General features: G+C 44.8%; 1 protein-coding gene across 2 annotated transcripts in view; it reads right to left on the bottom strand.

The window, feature by feature from the left end:
• Positions 1-8,766: 8,766 nt before the first annotated feature.
• Positions 8,767-16,551, bottom strand: part of ERCC8 (ERCC excision repair 8, CSA ubiquitin ligase complex subunit) — a 44,302-nt gene continuing 36,517 nt past the window's right edge. For both annotated transcript variants that reach the window (XM_074994272.1, XM_074994273.1), the window contains 2 exons: positions 14,955-15,041; positions 8,767-9,819 (listed from right to left, as the gene is read on the bottom strand). In XM_074994272.1, the coding sequence (XP_074850373.1) occupies positions 9,763-9,819; positions 14,955-15,041 (144 nt within the window). In that variant the 3' untranslated portion in view covers positions 8,767-9,762. The remainder of the gene's footprint in view (positions 9,820-14,954; positions 15,042-16,551) is intronic.

Raw genomic sequence — 16,551 nt, 5'->3', positions numbered from 1 at the left:
TCCTTTATTTACTAAGGTAACCATCACCAGGTGACAGAATTGGCTGTCACAGGAATGGGCTAATGGACCTACATTGTCAGGAGGTCCCGTACAATCTTATTTAAGATCTCTAGCACCTACCAACTTCTGCGATGACTAATGTGCCTTACTGCTTGAGCCACCAGAGTTTTTCACAGACAGACAAAGAGAAGTTACTCACCATAGTAACGATGGTTCTTCGAGATGTGTCCCCATGGGTGCTCCACGATAGGTGTCGGGCTTGCCCTGGCGCCGCAGGTCGGATCTTTTCAGCAGTTTCTGCCGGACCGCGCATGCGCCGGCGCGTGCCGCTCCCTTGCACGCTCCCGGCCACATGCGCGATCCAGTCCCTGCCAGTTCCTTGACCAACCGCCTCGGATGCTCCTGAAAAATACTAAACAGAGATCCGAAGCAGGGAGGATGGGCGGGTGGTGGAGCACCCACGGGGACACATCTCGAAGAACCATCGTTACTACAGTGAGTAACTTCTCTTTCTTCCTCGAGTGTCCCCGTGGGTGCTCCACGATAGGTGACTACCCAGCAGTAACTCAAGATAGGAGATGGGTAATCGGTTTATGTGCAGCTTCTCCCCGAGAGGACCGCTGTCGAGAGACGGGTATCCTCTTGGAATACCCTGGGAAGGGCATAATGCTTGGCAAAGGTGTCATAGGATGACCAGGTCGCCGCTCTGCAAATGTCTTTTAGCGCAATGCCCTTGAAAAAGGCTGTTGATGCCGCCACCGCCCTAGTGGAGTGAGCCCTAGGCGGGGCCAGTAAAGGAGTCTTTCTAAGTTCGTAGCACATTTTTATGCAGGATATGATGTGCTTTGAGATTATCTGCGAAGAGAGACCTTCTCCTTTTGATTTGGGAGCGAGAGAGACTAGGAGTCTATCCGTTTTCCGGAAGGACTTAGTCCTGTCTATATACAAAGCCAGCGCCCTCCTCACGTCCAGGAGGTGTAGGCGCGCCTCTTTGTTGGAGTTATGAGGTTTTGGATAAAACGAGGGTAAAACTATAGGTTCGTTAATATGAAACTCTGAAGAAACTTTAGGAACAAAGGCTGGATACAGCCGTAAGGTTACCGCCTCCTCCGAAAATACTGTGCAGGGTGGCGTAGCCATAACTGCCGCGAGCTCACTCACCCTGCAAGCTGACGTGATTGCAAGAAGGAAGGTCATCTTTATCGTAAGGAGACGGAGGGAAACCATGGCTAAGGGTTCAAACGGTGGTCCCGTTAGCGCATTAAGCACCAGGTCCAAGCTCCACGAAGGTGGAAGTGGTTTCCGAGGGGGGTATAGGTTTACCAGCCCTTTGAGGAACCTGGTAACCATGGGATGGGCAAACACCGTGTGCCCTTCCTCTTCATGTCTGAAAGCCGATATAAGCGGCAAGGTGGACCTTCAACGAGGATAGGGAGAGTCCACCTCTCTTGAGGTCCAGTAAATACTCTAGTATTACAGGTATAGGCGCAGCAAGGGGGGCTAATTGCTTGGTAGAACACCATGAAGTGAATCGAGTCCATTTTTGCTTATAGGTCTTCCTGGTGGAAGTCCTCCTGCTACTGTCTAGGACTTGTTGCACTCCCTCCGTACATGTGCTCTCTAGGGAGCTGAGCCATGGATTAACCATGCTCGCAGTCGCGGGCCTCGGGGGTGTGGATGCACTATGGACCCCTGGGCTTGCGTGAGCAGATCCGGCGCCACCGGGAGGGGCATCGGTGGACGGTCCGACACGCGCAGGAGTAAGGGGCACCATTGCTGTCGATCCCATGTTGGGACTCCTAGGATCATTCGGGCTCTCTCTCTCCTGGCTTTCTGCAAGACTTTGTGGATAAGCACTGTGGGAGTAAATGCGTAGAGCAGGGGGCCCCTCCACGAGATCGTGAATGCATCCCCCAGGGACCCCTGTCCCAGTCCTGCCCTGGAGCAGTATTGTGGGCACTTCTTGTTGTGTTGAGTGGCAAACGGGTCTATCTGGGAAAATCCCCATGCGTGAAAAATCGGTCGTAGCAGATCGGAATGGATCTGCCACTCGTGTTGGAGTGCGAAGCGCCTGCTCAGCTGGTCTGCCTTCACATTGTGAGCGCCTGGTAAATACGAGGCTTTCAAGGTTATATTGTTGGCGATGCACCAGTTCCACAATTGGACTGCTTCCACACATAAGGCACGGGACCGAGCTCCTCCTTGCCGATTTATATAAAACATGGTGGAGGTATTGTCTGTACTGATCCCGACCACTTTGCCTTGTATATGGTCTCGAAAGTGTTTGCAGGCGTTGAACACTGCTCTGAGCTCCAGTATATTTATGTGCAGTGACTGTTCCGTGGAAGACCACAGTCCTTGCGTCACCTTTTTGCCCATGTGTGCTCCCCACCCTATGTGGGAGGTGTCGGTAGTGAGAAAAACAGATATTTGTGGTTGGTGAAAGAGAACCCGTTAGCATGTTCTTGGGGTTCACCCACCATTGCAGGGATCTGCGCACCTCTGTCGTGGGTGACACCACCCTTTGGAGGGTGTGTGCTGCCGGTTTGTAGACGCTCGCCAGCCAGTGCTGCATGCTGCGCATATGCAATCGGGCGTTCTGTACCACAAACGTTGCTGCTGCCATGTGGCCCAGCAGCTGTAAGCACGTCAGAACTGGCACCGTAGGGCTGAATGTGATGACTTGCACAAGGGAACCAATGGCGTGAAAGCGGGCATCTGGTAGATAAACCCTTGCTGTGATGGAATTTATACGTGTCCCTATGAACTCTATGCCTGTGCGGGGTCTATCTTTGATTTTGCCAGATTGATGACCAGGCTCAGCGAAGAGAATGTGTCTGCTGTGACGCGTATCATGCGAAGTACCTCCTCCTTCGAGGCCCCTTTCAGTAGGCAGTCGTCCAGATATGGGAATATAAACACCCCCTGTCTGTGCAGGTAGGCTGACACCACTGCCAAGGTCTTGGTGAAGACTCTGGGGGCCGAGGAGAGGCCGAACGGCAGAACCTTGTACTCAAAATGTTCTTTGTCTACCATAAACCGGAGAAAAACACCTGTGAGCCGGGTGAACAGTTATGTGGAAATACGCGTCTTGTAAGTCGAGGGCTGTGAACCAATCTCCATCGTCCAGTGCCGTAAGTATAGAGGCTACTGTGATGATCCGAAAGCGTTGCTTGCGCAAGTACCGGTTGAGGCCTCAAAGATCTAGGATGGGCCTCCAGCCTCCTGTCTTTTTCTCTGTGAGGAAGTATCTTGAGTAGAACCCTTTCCCTCGGAGTTGCTCCGGCACTCTTTCCACTGCCCCTATAAGCATAAGATGGCCTACCTCCTGCTTGAGTCTCGCTTCATGGGAGGTGTCCTTTAGGTGGGGTCTGGGTGGAGGTTGTGGCGGTGGGAGCAACTGGAAGGGAATCGCGTAACCCGTGGCTATGATCTCCAGTACCCATTTGTCTGTGGTGATCTTTTGCCACTGGTTGTAGAATGGTCGGAGGTGATGGTGGAATAGTAGCTTCAGATGACATTGCGCGATGGCAGTGATAGTGCAGCCCTCGATCTGTGTGTCAAACTTGTGGCCTTTGGCCCTGCCCCGAGGACGCACAGCTCTGTTGAGAATGTCGCCTGGGAGTTCTGTACTGTTGGTGCTGTTGATGTTGCCCTTGCTTGTAGCCCCTGTGGTAGTGGGGACGCTGTGGTTGATACTGCAAACAGCTTCTGCGTGTCAAAGGGGAAATCAAACGATCTTCGCCTGCAGATCCCTCGGGATACTCGATGTCTGGAGCCAGGACTCCCTGCGCATGACCACTGCCGTAGCTGTTGAGCGTGCTGCCGTATCCGCTACGTCTAGGGCGATCTGAACTCCTGTCCTCGAGGCTGCGTAGCCTTCCTGCACGATGGCCTTCAGCACCAGCTTCTTATCCTCTGGAAGCGAGTCCATGAGGGAAGTCAGCCTGGAGTAATTGTCAAAGTTATGGTTCGCTAAATGTGCTGCATAATTTGCCACTCTCAACAGTAGGGTAGAGGAGGAGTAGACCTTTCTGCCAAATAACTCTAGTTTCTTGGCATCTTGTCCATTCCCCCTGTCCTGTACTGAGTTTTTGACCTCTGTTGAGACGATTCCACTACCAGAGAATTTGGTTGTGGGTGGCTGAACAGGAACTCCATGCCCTTCGTCGGGACGAAGTACTTCTTATCCGCTCTCTTGTTTATAGGCGGAGTGGACGCAGGGGTCTGCCATATTGTGGTGGCGGACTCCATGATTGCTTCATCAGCGGAATAGCTATTTTGGAAGACGCCGGAGCTCTCAGGTTTTTAAGGAGCTTATGGTGTTTCTCCTGCACCTCTGCTGTTTGGATGCCTTGCGTGAAGGCCACCCTTTTCAACAGCTCTTGGAACTGTTTGAGATCGTCCAGAGGATGGACGTCCCCTGGGGCCGTGGCCTCGTCAGGGGAAGATAGTGAGAAACCGCTAGGGTAAGCCCCTCTGGACCCCTCTGGGTCCTGTTGACGGTGATACATCCTCTCGCTAGATACTTGTGAGGGAAAATCTTGGGGTTCCAGAATCAACTCCCCCGAGATATCTGCGTTTCCGTCCCCGTCCGCGATTGCCCTCGGGGATATTGAACCGTCTGGGGGGATCTGTCCCTGGGAGTATGCCTATGGTGTCTATGCCCTGCGTGATAGGGGCGACCATGGCAACACGGGCACTGTTCCGGAGATGGAGACCTGGACCACTCTGGAGGCGCATACCCCCTGTGTCTGGGGGAGCGAGATCATCTGGGTGATTGAGATAATGGAGAGACTGATTTGTGGCAGTACTCCAGGGGTTCAAAGCCCAGGAAGGGCGATGGTGGTCCGAGCCATGGTGATGCTGGCTGTAGGAACGGGGATGGGGGCTCAGGGTATACTGGAGGTGACCCCTGCCGCCTCGTTGGAGTCCGCAGCATAAGTGGAGGGCTTAGAGCGAGTAGCCCTGCAGCCCTGTCTGGAGAAGGGCTGCGGTGCCGGGTTTTCTGTCCTGCCTTTCCCCTCCCCTGTGGGGCTGGCTAAACACTTAAAAAACATTAAATACGCTAACTCTGGCCGTAGCCTGAGAGGATTCCGTCTGCAGCCGATGGCGGTTAAAGAGGAACTGGCGGGGACCGGATCGCGCACGTGGCCGGGAGCGCGCAAGGGAGCGGCGCACGCCGGCACATGCGTGGTCCGGCAGAAACTGCTGAAAAGATCCGACACCTATCGTGGAGCACCCATGGGGACACTCGAGGAAGAACACTAGAATTTCTAAAATTAGTAATTAGAAGGAAGCAGAATCCCAACTGGCTGGGAAAGTTGCAGGCACTTTCTGGCCTGAGAAGTTGGAGCAGGGGGAGAGGGAGGGCGGGCAGACCCAGACCACGTGCGGGGAGAGAGCAGAGAGTAGGCAAGTAAGATCCGGGTTCAGTGGGCAGGTTGGCTGAGGCAGGTTAAACCTATGGATGGGGTGTGGGGGATAATTCAGCTCCATTAGGGGTTAAGCATTGGGATGACGGGGGTGAGCTGCGGGGGTAAAGCTTGGGGATACAGGGCAGATTTGGGGGCTGAGGTGGGTAAAGTCTGGAGATGGGGGTAACGACTTTCTAACTGGTAGAAATCATTGTGACTGCACTGGTCTTAAAATAGGGGTTACAAAAAGTACAGCTTGACATTATATATGAAGAATCATCTCATACTCATGTGCATTGGCATCCCTGCTTTCCTTCTTTGTGAATAATATGAAGTCTTTCCCTAGTCACATGGATCCAGTTTCTTCCACTGCCCATGGTGAAAGAACACCAAACAAACTGGCTGAGCAACCTGTTGACATGCTAAACTGGTAGGTGCCTGCCATGATTCAGTCAGCTGGGTGCTTCCAGACCATATTTGCTAAGGGTGCTTCATCTTCCAAAACCCACTTGTTTGGCTTTCTCTCAGCTGGGATTTCCTATTTTTCCTTCTGAAAAATGGCTGTTTGCTTTCAACAGGAGGGTGATGCAGTCTGGGAAAATGACATCATACACCCAGAACCACTTGTGGGGTATTTTCCTCCCATAATGCACCAGAAGAAAAACCCCAGAATGCAACATGGCTAAAGGAACTGTGGCATAGGTGCCCACAATGCACTGCTGCAACAGTAGAACTCTGGCGATTTAGTGGGTACTCACAAAGTCAACTTTGTGAGCAGGTACGGACACAACTGCAACTTTAATAAATCCAACTTTATCTAGTAGTGTAGATGTCGCCCAAGAGACCATGAACTATGTGAGAACTTGGCTTTCCTGTGAGCATGAGGAGCAGCCTGTAAGAAGTGGCTACTAGATCAGAAGCAACATGTGACCATGTCACCTGATACTGGAACCCCTCTTCATCTTTGTAATCTTCCATGAGAACCTGGGAGGTCAAATGGAACAAAGGACTCCCACCTTAAGCAAATCTATTTCTGGGTGGGGAAAGAGGTCATCCAAGCTATCCATTCACCCCTGAGACTCCATCCAAGATGACTGCTGGAAACAACAAAGACTGAACTGGAAGGAAAGGACTGGATCCAGGCTGGAAGGATTTCTGATCTGTGTAGATGATTATTAGAACAACTGTTAGGGTAAGCTATTGCATGTAACTAGTTTCTTAATTTAATTTGCATATTTTATTTTGGTTCATAACATATTTTGTCCTGTGTGCTCTCTTATGACCACTTAAATCCTACCTTTTATATTTAATAAAATCACTTCTAGTAATAAACCCAGGGTAATTAACCATTACTTGGGGTGAGGGAGCAGGAAGGAAGGAGTCTGTGTATCGATTTTTGCATTGAAAAATAGGGCAAATTTTCATGAACTTATGGAATTCCATACAACGTAAGATAGTTTTATCTGGGATTCAGCTCCAAGAGCTCCATACTGTATCTGCACATGGTGGATTTGTTCCTCACTGTACTGTCTGCTGTCTGTATTACAAGCAGAGAAATATGGCCCTTCCCCGTACCAGTGCTGAAGGTGGCCTGAGAGCTGGGCTCAGCAAGATAGGGTTACAAGATACCCAGAAGAAGCAGACTCAGTGGTATCTCGGCACGTCAGGTGGTGGTAGGCAACCCATCACACAAACTCTTTTATATTTCATGTTTCAGCACCTGCCCTCCCATGCCCAGGTGAAAACTTTCTAATTTTACTGGAAGGCAAAGCAACTCTTCTGGCCAGTATAGATTCGAGCCTGACCTTCCCTGCAAGTAATTAACATCTTCCTCTCCAGCTCTAAGCAGAAGTATGTACAATTATATGCCAGTACCCATGCCTGTAGCAGAACTGTCCACAGCAAACTATTTCCTACTCTGTGGAACTACTTGCTTTCAGAAGCAGCAGAATTTCCCTCCTCTAAGTTGACTGAGCTTCCAAATGTCTTTCAGACAATCAAGCAGTAATTCATCAAGATGTTGATATCATGCAGAGGGATATGGTTAAAAATAAACAAAACCAAATTCATTTAAGGGGCCAGGCTTGAATGGCACAGAGAAGCAACATCAGGGACTATTCTATAGCTCTGACAATTCACTGCGGCCTATAGCGGACACTGGTTCAAATCCTGCTTATTGCATGTAGTCCTTTCTTTGTTTAGAATTTGGTTTCTTTCATAATAAAACTAGGGAAAAGAAATTACTGTTACAGTCCTGTTACACGTATATGGCTTCTTTCATTCAGAAGGATCGTAATCAGTTAATGTATTAATGTACTACAGTAACTGCAGAAGAATGCAGCTGCAATTTTTTTTTAAACAAACTCTCTGGCAATGTTTTAGGGAAGGAAATAAGTGTCAAAGCTGAACCTTTAAAGGAAATCATCAATCAATTACCTGAAACGGAACTTGGCCAGAATTTGTATAACAACGTTAAGATGCTAGATAGTGCCCAAGCGGTCAATAACTTGGGGATGAGCCATATTCTACACTGCACTACCTGCATGATTTAAGATATTTGGCTGCTGAGAGGTGAGAGGAGGACAGGACTTTCCCTATGAAACCAGGCAGATATTCTTTCAGTGCTCAAAGAATGGGAAGCATGTAGCATTTCATCTGGAAGAGAAAGGCAGTGCAGGAAAAATAAAAGATTGGAACCCCTGCTGGAAAATGAAAATTTTGTCATTCTGATCTTCATTCTTTGGATCTCCCTACCTCCCATTACGTATGAAACACTAAAACTATACTGGGTCAGCTTCTTTCAGTATAGTAGCCTCTCGAGTTATACAAGGGTTGCGTTCCCATGCACCATGGCATAACTTGAAATTCGTGTAAGCTGGGGACAGCTTTTTTCCCCAGCAGAATGCACTTTCTGCAGCTGGGGAAGCAGCAGGCGCACCTGGAACTCCTTTTGAAAGGTAAGTCCTGGGGTTGGGGGCAGCTGGGGAGGTTTAAGCCTGGCAGTGGGTTTGGGCTGTGGGAGGGGGTAGGGGTGGAGTTGAGCTGGAGCCACGTGTGGGGCAGGGGGGATAAGATGGGGCCATGTGGGGCCAAGGGGGTGTTGGATTTTGAGTTGCGATTAATTTGCATTAATGCCAGTTCAGTGCAACTCAAAGTCGTGCATTCAAGGGACTACTGTACTAACATTTTCCATGAGAACTGCAGGAACAATTGATTGGTATGTATAGTTATTTCTCCCTTTGACGGCTGGCTCTGAAGTAATGCACAAATCATTTAATCCCTAAGGAGAATGACTTAAAAAAACATAAGATCTAATTAACATGCTTCAAGACAAAAACACACCTTTTTATTAAATTTGGATATGTGAAGTACAAATATTATTTGCCATATGTAACATCTGTATCATTACAGAACATGAAATAAAAATGTTGCCTGATAATACATACAGATTATTCATTTTGCATTTGTCTTTTAATAAAGCTTATTTTCATTAAGTTACCAAGATTCTCTAAACTTCAGGAGAAAAAGAACAATTGACAATTCAATGAAAGTTTAATCTTTGAGAAGCCAATTTCAATTTGCTATATTCCCCTATAGTTAAAAGGTCCCATGCTGATATGTGAACTAAATGAAGTGAACTTTTTGGAAGTCTCCATGCCCTCAACTCATATAGCTTCACAACAAATTACAGGGAGGTCAAATTTTGGGTTCAGCATTCCAGGCAACTTGCAGTCTTTTTAAATAGCTGAGACAGGTCAGATATTGAATTGACGGGGGCTATATAAATAACTATCAAGCTTAAACTAGACCCTCTGTCTTCTACTTGTGGGAGCTTGATTTCATAATGCACCTGTGTGGAGGCTTCTGTAAAATGGGAATAGAAAGGAACTGGGACTTTCACACACAGCTCCTCACCAAACGCATCTAATCCCGATATACCCCACTGAGGTCCCCTGGAAATGGAAAGAATCATAAGGCCTCATCATTTTAGTGACACCAGAAGAGAGATGATATGCTCCAGCAGATAATCATCAGAAGTCTTGTTTTTTCTTAACATGTAGCTGAACAACTAGGTACAATATACCAAACTGCAGTGTCTGAAGTTTGGCAGTGGCTGGGAAGGTGTGAAGGCCAGATGAAATAAAAGAATAATATTTTAAAATAAAGTAACACAGAAAAAACATGAAGACAGTACATGAACATAACATTACGGGCAAATATCATTTCTGAAAGCCTGAGTTTTACCACAAAGAAGCAGGTGACATATACTTGTTCAGTTGTGGAGATAAAGTCCTTCACACACACAGTGCATGAATGTCATTTTTATGTCAATAGTGCTTCAGATTCATCCTTCGTCATCACTGCTGCTCCATCCATCTTCAAATGCCGGATTTAAGTGTTGCTGAGGTTAGGAGATGAAAACAAATTTTATCAAGTTTGCTTTTCTTAAAAAGGAGTGAAATCATTAAGATTTAATGAAGATTTAATTAAAAGTTTAATTAAGGGTACCACTCAAGTAATTTCTTACATTACTACCTGAATATTAAATATTTTCTTATTTTTACTGAATTTTTGAAACTGATGCTTCATCCTGCCTGTAAATTAGCAGACTATTATAAAACAGAGTAAATTATGAATGAAAGTAGTATCCTGCACATGACCGACTCATTCACCTGGTTTCTGGCACACGAACTGGAATGGAAGAGTCCTTACTCAATTTCATTTCTGTTAGCAGTGTCTCCCACAATTCTGTCACATATATGCTATTCTTTTCCACAATTTGCAGAGGCAGTTCAAAGCTGCAGCAGTGTCTCCTCCTGCTTGGTGCCAGATGATTCATTCCACAGCTGTGAAAAACTTCTTATAAATTTGTTAATAATTTCAGTTCCAATTAATTAATTATGTACAGTTGGCAGGTCAACGTGGTGACTAACCAAATAAAATGCTCATCCTTAGTTGTGACACCATCCGGGGGGCAGAATTGTAGGTGACAAAAAATTACTGGGTAAGAAATCTACCATTCTGCAGCCCTGCATCTCCCACAATTCAGATTCATATGGAAAGTATCATGCACTGAAATGGAATAGGCTGGGAGAGAGAAGTGAACATAGGAACTTTTTCAACTGTTCAAATGGCCATCTTACATTTGGACCATCATCTGCAGTAATTTCCTGCCAGAGAAATCTCTGTGGATGCAAGAACTCCACTTTACCATTTCTGAATGAGGCATTCCCTAATGGCCACATGGCTGCTCCATAAGTCTCTACCAAAGAAGTTCACTCTCTTTTGTCAGAGGTGGTTGCCATGGATCTGGATTCTGTAGAATGCATTTTGTTTTTCCAGAACAGGCACACCTAATTACTTCAGAGCCTCAGCACACCTAGTACAAGACAGGTTAGAAATAATCACTTTAGAAAACTCCGGAGTGGGAATAATTATAGCAGGCCATGCAGTCTTCTATGCAGCAGATCATCTGTATCCATGGTCTTGGAGTCTGCTTCCTACGTGAAGTATTTTAGCAATTCTGTATTCTTGCAATCGACAAACAGGTCAACTGAGGGGATACTGATTATCTGTGGTATCAGAGTCAAAATTTCGGTTCAGGCATCACACGGAGTAGTTGGCTTTGCATCTGTGAAGCCAGTCTGCAGTTAGGTTCAGTTCTCCTTCTATATATCACTTTTAGGGAAGGGAGAATCCTCTTTGTCCATTTCATTGTTTACTTCACTTGTGTATGCACAGCTCCTCTCCTTGTTCTCCCTTGGTTACTGATGTATGTAGCCCTGGTTGGACCAACACATGGAAACCCCTGTAGGGAGTTCTGAATGTCAGTAGAGCTCGTCTGACAACCGGGAGCTTGAAGAAGCTGTAATTTTTCCCCAAAGCTCCAGATGAACCAAGTTGTTCTGGATCCCAGAAATGCTCTGCATCTCATCAGCCTGACATCTTTTATGAGAACCAACAGGCCTGGACAGCATGAGATGCCTGTGGATGTTCTCTGAGAGTGTCTATTATCTTAGGGATTCCAGCACCTGTGATTGGGAACCAGACACTGATCTTGCACTCAGTCCAAGGAACATCCCATACTCTCAGAAAAAAGGCCTTGAGGCACTTGATGTGTAACCTCATCTACAGGAAGACACATGTGTAAAAAAGCAGAAGACTCAGAGGCTAGAGATACTGAGGTGTGGTTAGCTTTACACATTTTCCCAACAAGGATATTGAATTTTAGATCTTCTGGAACCAGTCTGGCTGGATAGATCTTTGTCACTGAAGTAGATCCCCACTCCTAGGTGAATTATGTTTGTATAAGAAATCAAGAAGTTTTTCCTAGTACTATTGAAAACTCATGTGACCAGTGACTCTTCCCACAGTCATAGCTGTACCTTGCTACGATTACAACCAGCAACTTAAGAACTCTCGGTACAAGTGGTTATTTAAAAAGAAGGATTTAGTCATGCTGAGGATTTTACTGATCTGGAAAAATACTGATCTTGAAAGCTTCTGCCACAGATTTCTACTCCATGTCAGCGTAGCTGTTTTTTCTTGGATACCTTTAGGCTGTGGCTACATTACATTCCCCTTTCAGAAGGGGAATGCAAATACAGCTCATTAGAAATGCAAATGAAGCATATATTTAAAAATCATATGCTTCATTTGCATAATTGCATGGGATCTTGCTTCTGGAACAGCTATTTTCAAAAGCCAAAACAACCTTGTAGATGGGGTTCATCTAAAAGGAAACCCTGCATTCAAAAGCACCCCTCTTCCTCATTTTAGATAAAAGGTGTTTTTGAAAGTGGGGCTTCCTTTTGAATGAACCCCGTCTATACAATTGTTTTGGCTTTTGAAAACAGCTCTTCTGGAAGCGAGATCCCGTGTGAGTATACAAATGAGTGAGATTTGTAAACCTACGCTTCATTTGCATTTCCAATTGGCTGTATTTCCATTTTCCTTCTGAAAGGGGAATGTAGTGTGGCTGTAGCCTTAGTGCTTGTAGCAAGCAATGCTCTCCTGGCTTTGACAGAGAAGAATGAGGCCTCTCTGCAGAGTCAGCTAACTTGTCTAATGTTCCTCAATAGCTCCCCACTGCAAGTTTGGATGCATAAGATATTTAGTTAAGATAAGTGATGATTATTTACAAGTGTAACATGACATCCTCATCGTCATCAGAATCCTTTGGTCACCACAAGTCACACTGACGATTTGACCAAGACATCTCATTATGAGCAAGAATCACAGCCTCAGAAGATAAGTTTGTCTACCATGAAGTGGGCTTTCATACTATGAAAAACCTTTGATCTGAACAGCTGTAGCTGAACCTTTGAAACTTACATGCAGTGTCTCATCACCCTTATTGTCTAAGGACTCAGAGGGAACAATTTACATTCTGCTGCTGCCTCAAATCTGAGGCCCCTTCCTGGCAAAACGAAGGTCTCTGAGCTTAAAGCCAGCCAGCCACATTACCCAAGAGGCTGCAGTTTGAGGCCAGGCTACAAAGGAGGGAGAGGCTTCTCTGCCTGCCTATACATGCTGCATGGTGAGAGGGCATGGTTAGCAAGCTACTGTGCAAGGTGACAGACACTCTGTGCAGAAGAAAAGCTGCAGCAAACACCTCTTGAGGAGGAGGAGGAGTGTTTACTGCAGCTCTTCTTCTGCACAGTGTCTGACTGGGCATATTTACCTTCTTCCAAGACTGAGAAACTTGTTGCATACGCAGAGCACCTTTTGGCTTTTGCCTAGAGTTTATGCAGGTGCTGTGCCGTGCGATGCCTGAAAGGTTCCAGAAGAGTTTGGCAGCCAGACACTGCTAGAGTTGACAAATCTCCTGGATTGCCTTGTAATCTCCAGGAAAAAAAAGACTAATCTTAATTAAAGATGTCTTAAGATGAAGCCTCCAGCCTAAACTGGCAACTTTAGGCACTGCTGGGGAAGCTATGATCATCATGCAGCTCACATCCCAGACAAGGAAGAGGCATGGAGACTTCAAAACAAAAACACATTTACTGTCCAAAAACCAGCTAAATATAACAAATCTAAAGAAGAGGAGAGGAATGCAGCAAACTGCCACCTGTCTGCTGTCATGAGGGAGATCTGACAGCAAGCAAGAAGTAGGGTATGGCTTGTCAGGGCAGTGCTGTACCTTGAAACTGCCTCTACAAAGGGTAGACAGGAAAGGCTAACAGATATGTATCAGAATTGTAGTCAATGGTGGGTGGCTGAAACCTGATATATTGTAAGTAATTTCAGATATTAAGAAAGTACAGTAGCCAATTTTAGTTTTGCATTGGCTCACCGAACAGATTTAAAAACTCAGTGACAGTTAAATGTCATGTTTGTCTTTGATGACAAATCAGTGAGGAAAGCAATTTTTATTTTTTGGAAGGTGCTGTTGCTTCAGTTTTCACTTTGGAAGCTAAAATTACTGCTACCAAGAAACACAAACTACTACACTTATCAAACTTTATTTAGAAAACAGAAAAAAACCCAACCCAACTTTAAAAAATAACCCCACAAATATAAAGTACTGACAGTAAATCATGAGAACGGGTACCAGATTTCTAGGTTAAAAAAGGGTGATGAAACTGGATCTAATTTCATAAATAGATACCGTAAGATAGACGCCTCAATCTTGATTCATTTTACAATAATGTCTAAGAGGTGAGATTAAGTTTCATTTAATAGGCTTCAATGAGTCATTAAAATCTGTAGTTGTTTGGAAAGTTTCTGGGGAACTTGGCTAGTAAATACATACCTGCCCAACCTTCTTTTTTGCCTGAAACTCGAGCAAACTTGCTTAGAACTTTCCCGATACACATCTAGATAAGAGGTCAGCAACCTTTTCGAGTTGGTGTGCCAAAATTTGACCTTTTGACCTCCAGGTACAGTCCAAGTGCTGATGATACTTTTGAACATCACTAATAATCCTGCTTATAACAACTTCATTAATAAATAAACTAAGCTGGATGCAGACCTTTACTGTTTAGGTGGTGGTTGGTAGCATTACCTGGTCTTTTGTTAATCCACAGGCCTGGCTCTGAGCAAGCTCTTGGATACACAGGGGAGGAGGGGCTGGGCTGAGCTCCTGCCATGTATATCAATGAAAATTAGTTCGCATGCCACTCTTGGCACCCATGCCAGGGGTTGCAGACCCTGATCTAGATCAACAGTAGCTGGATGTGAAGAATTTTACTCTTAATCTTCCTGTTTGTTCACTACTCTTTTTAACTTTTAATTTTGTTACTATATTTCTAAAGGACCTTAAATTATGGCAGGTAAAACGTACGGAAATTACAGACGCTTGGAAGAACGTCATAAGTCAAGTAGCTACATAAAATACAAAGAGGAAACACTTTAAGTTCAGGTGCAGCATGAAGTCTACTCTGCACTAGAGGATAAGCATATTGCACACAAAAGACAGCTAAATAATTTCTATCCAGCTAGCCTTCACTGCAAAGGGCAATATGGAAATATTTTCCTCATATCTATTTCTTTCCTTCAACATTAAAAAAATTACGTGCATAAAACATGACATACCTTTTCAGCATCTTCATCAGGAACTGGCTCTCGTAAAGCTGGAACCCATGCAAGAATATTGCAATCTCTGCTACCACTATATAGTTCCTGCGACGTAGAAAGCAAGAATAACTCCACTTAGTATTTGCAAAATATTGAACAAGAAATGTTTATAAGAATAAATTTAAATTACATTTAATGTTTAATAATGAAGAAACATTAGATTCTAATCTGTAAAGTAATCTAGATCTTTGCAGATTTCAGAACATGAAAGACAATAGAAGCTTCAGAGGCAGAGCATGTGAGAGAAGCACATGGACAGACTCAGAGCTCCAACCGGTGGAAGGAACGGGCGGAAAGGAAGGAAGAACAACAGCATGTGGAACCATGGCAGAACCTCGCAGAACGAGAATGCAGGGGCAGGAATCTGCATAATTACTTACATTTATTATGGCAGTACCTAAAAAACAAACAAGAGTGGAGCTCCACTGAGCTAGACTATATTAAGTGGTATACAGCTCCTTCTGTGAAGAATTTACAGTCTAATGCCCCTTTAATTTCTTTGCATTTTATTAAAAGGATGCTAATACTGTAGAGTGCTGTTTATATGGCTGCACAGAATGATGTTTATATATGGTGCTGTCTTCAAACAGTTCCTGAAGTGTTAATTACTTCGTTACAAATTTTCACAAAGTGCATTTAAGATAAGAAATGCTGCAGGTTTGAACAGCTACAGAGAAATATACTATGTAATTTTTGCATTTAATATAAATTCTGTGCAAAGCAGCTTTGGCTTTTACACTTAGCTACAGAGTTGCTATATCACCTTTAAAATAAGACTCTTTAAAATAGCAAGTTAATTTATTGGTACCTAAACTGGATCATCGCTGTTTCTTCTTTGCAAAACAGGTTGAATTAATTAAAACTGATACCCATTTCTAGGACTCCAATCCTGCAAACACTTGTGCACAAGTTGTCAAATGGGCCTCAACGTGACTATTCATATAAATAAAGTTGTGTGTGTAGAGTTTGTAAGAGCCTTTGGATCCCATTGTACTCGATGTACCCACTAAAAAGGTTTTTTTCTTTTTTTTTTTTTAAATGATTAATAAGCACATGCTCCGATAAACAGACATCAATATGGAATCTTTTAATCTTGCCAACAGTGTATTATTTGTTTTCCACATTTTTAAGGTGGTGACTGTAGACCAAGTCAGGCTTTATGTATTTCAAAATTAAAAAAGGGCCCTACCAAATTCATGGCCATGAAAAACACATCACAGACTGAAATCTGCTCTTTTGTATGCTTTTACCTTTGTACTATATAGATTTTACAGGACAGACCAGCCTTTCTCAAAATGGGGGTTGTGACCAAAGAGAGATACAGCAGGGTTGCAAGGTTATTCGGGGGTGGAGGGCAGTGGTATTGCCACGCTTACTTTTGCACTGCCTTCAGAGCTGAGTGACCAGAGAACAGTGTGAGGTGGCAGGTGAGTGACAGCTGGCTAGATCTGAGGGCTGGAGAAAATATTTTTAAGAGTGAGACTTAAGGAACAATCTGTTTAGCTAATCAAAAAGAATATCAAGAGGTGAATTAATTATGCTGTAAAATTACTGG

This window comes from Carettochelys insculpta, chromosome 5, assembly GCF_033958435.1.
Source record: "Carettochelys insculpta isolate YL-2023 chromosome 5, ASM3395843v1, whole genome shotgun sequence".
Lineage (NCBI taxonomy): Eukaryota > Metazoa > Chordata > Testudines > Carettochelyidae > Carettochelys > Carettochelys insculpta.
Note: the sequence above shows the minus strand (reverse complement) of the source record. Positions and strands in the feature narration are given on the sequence as shown.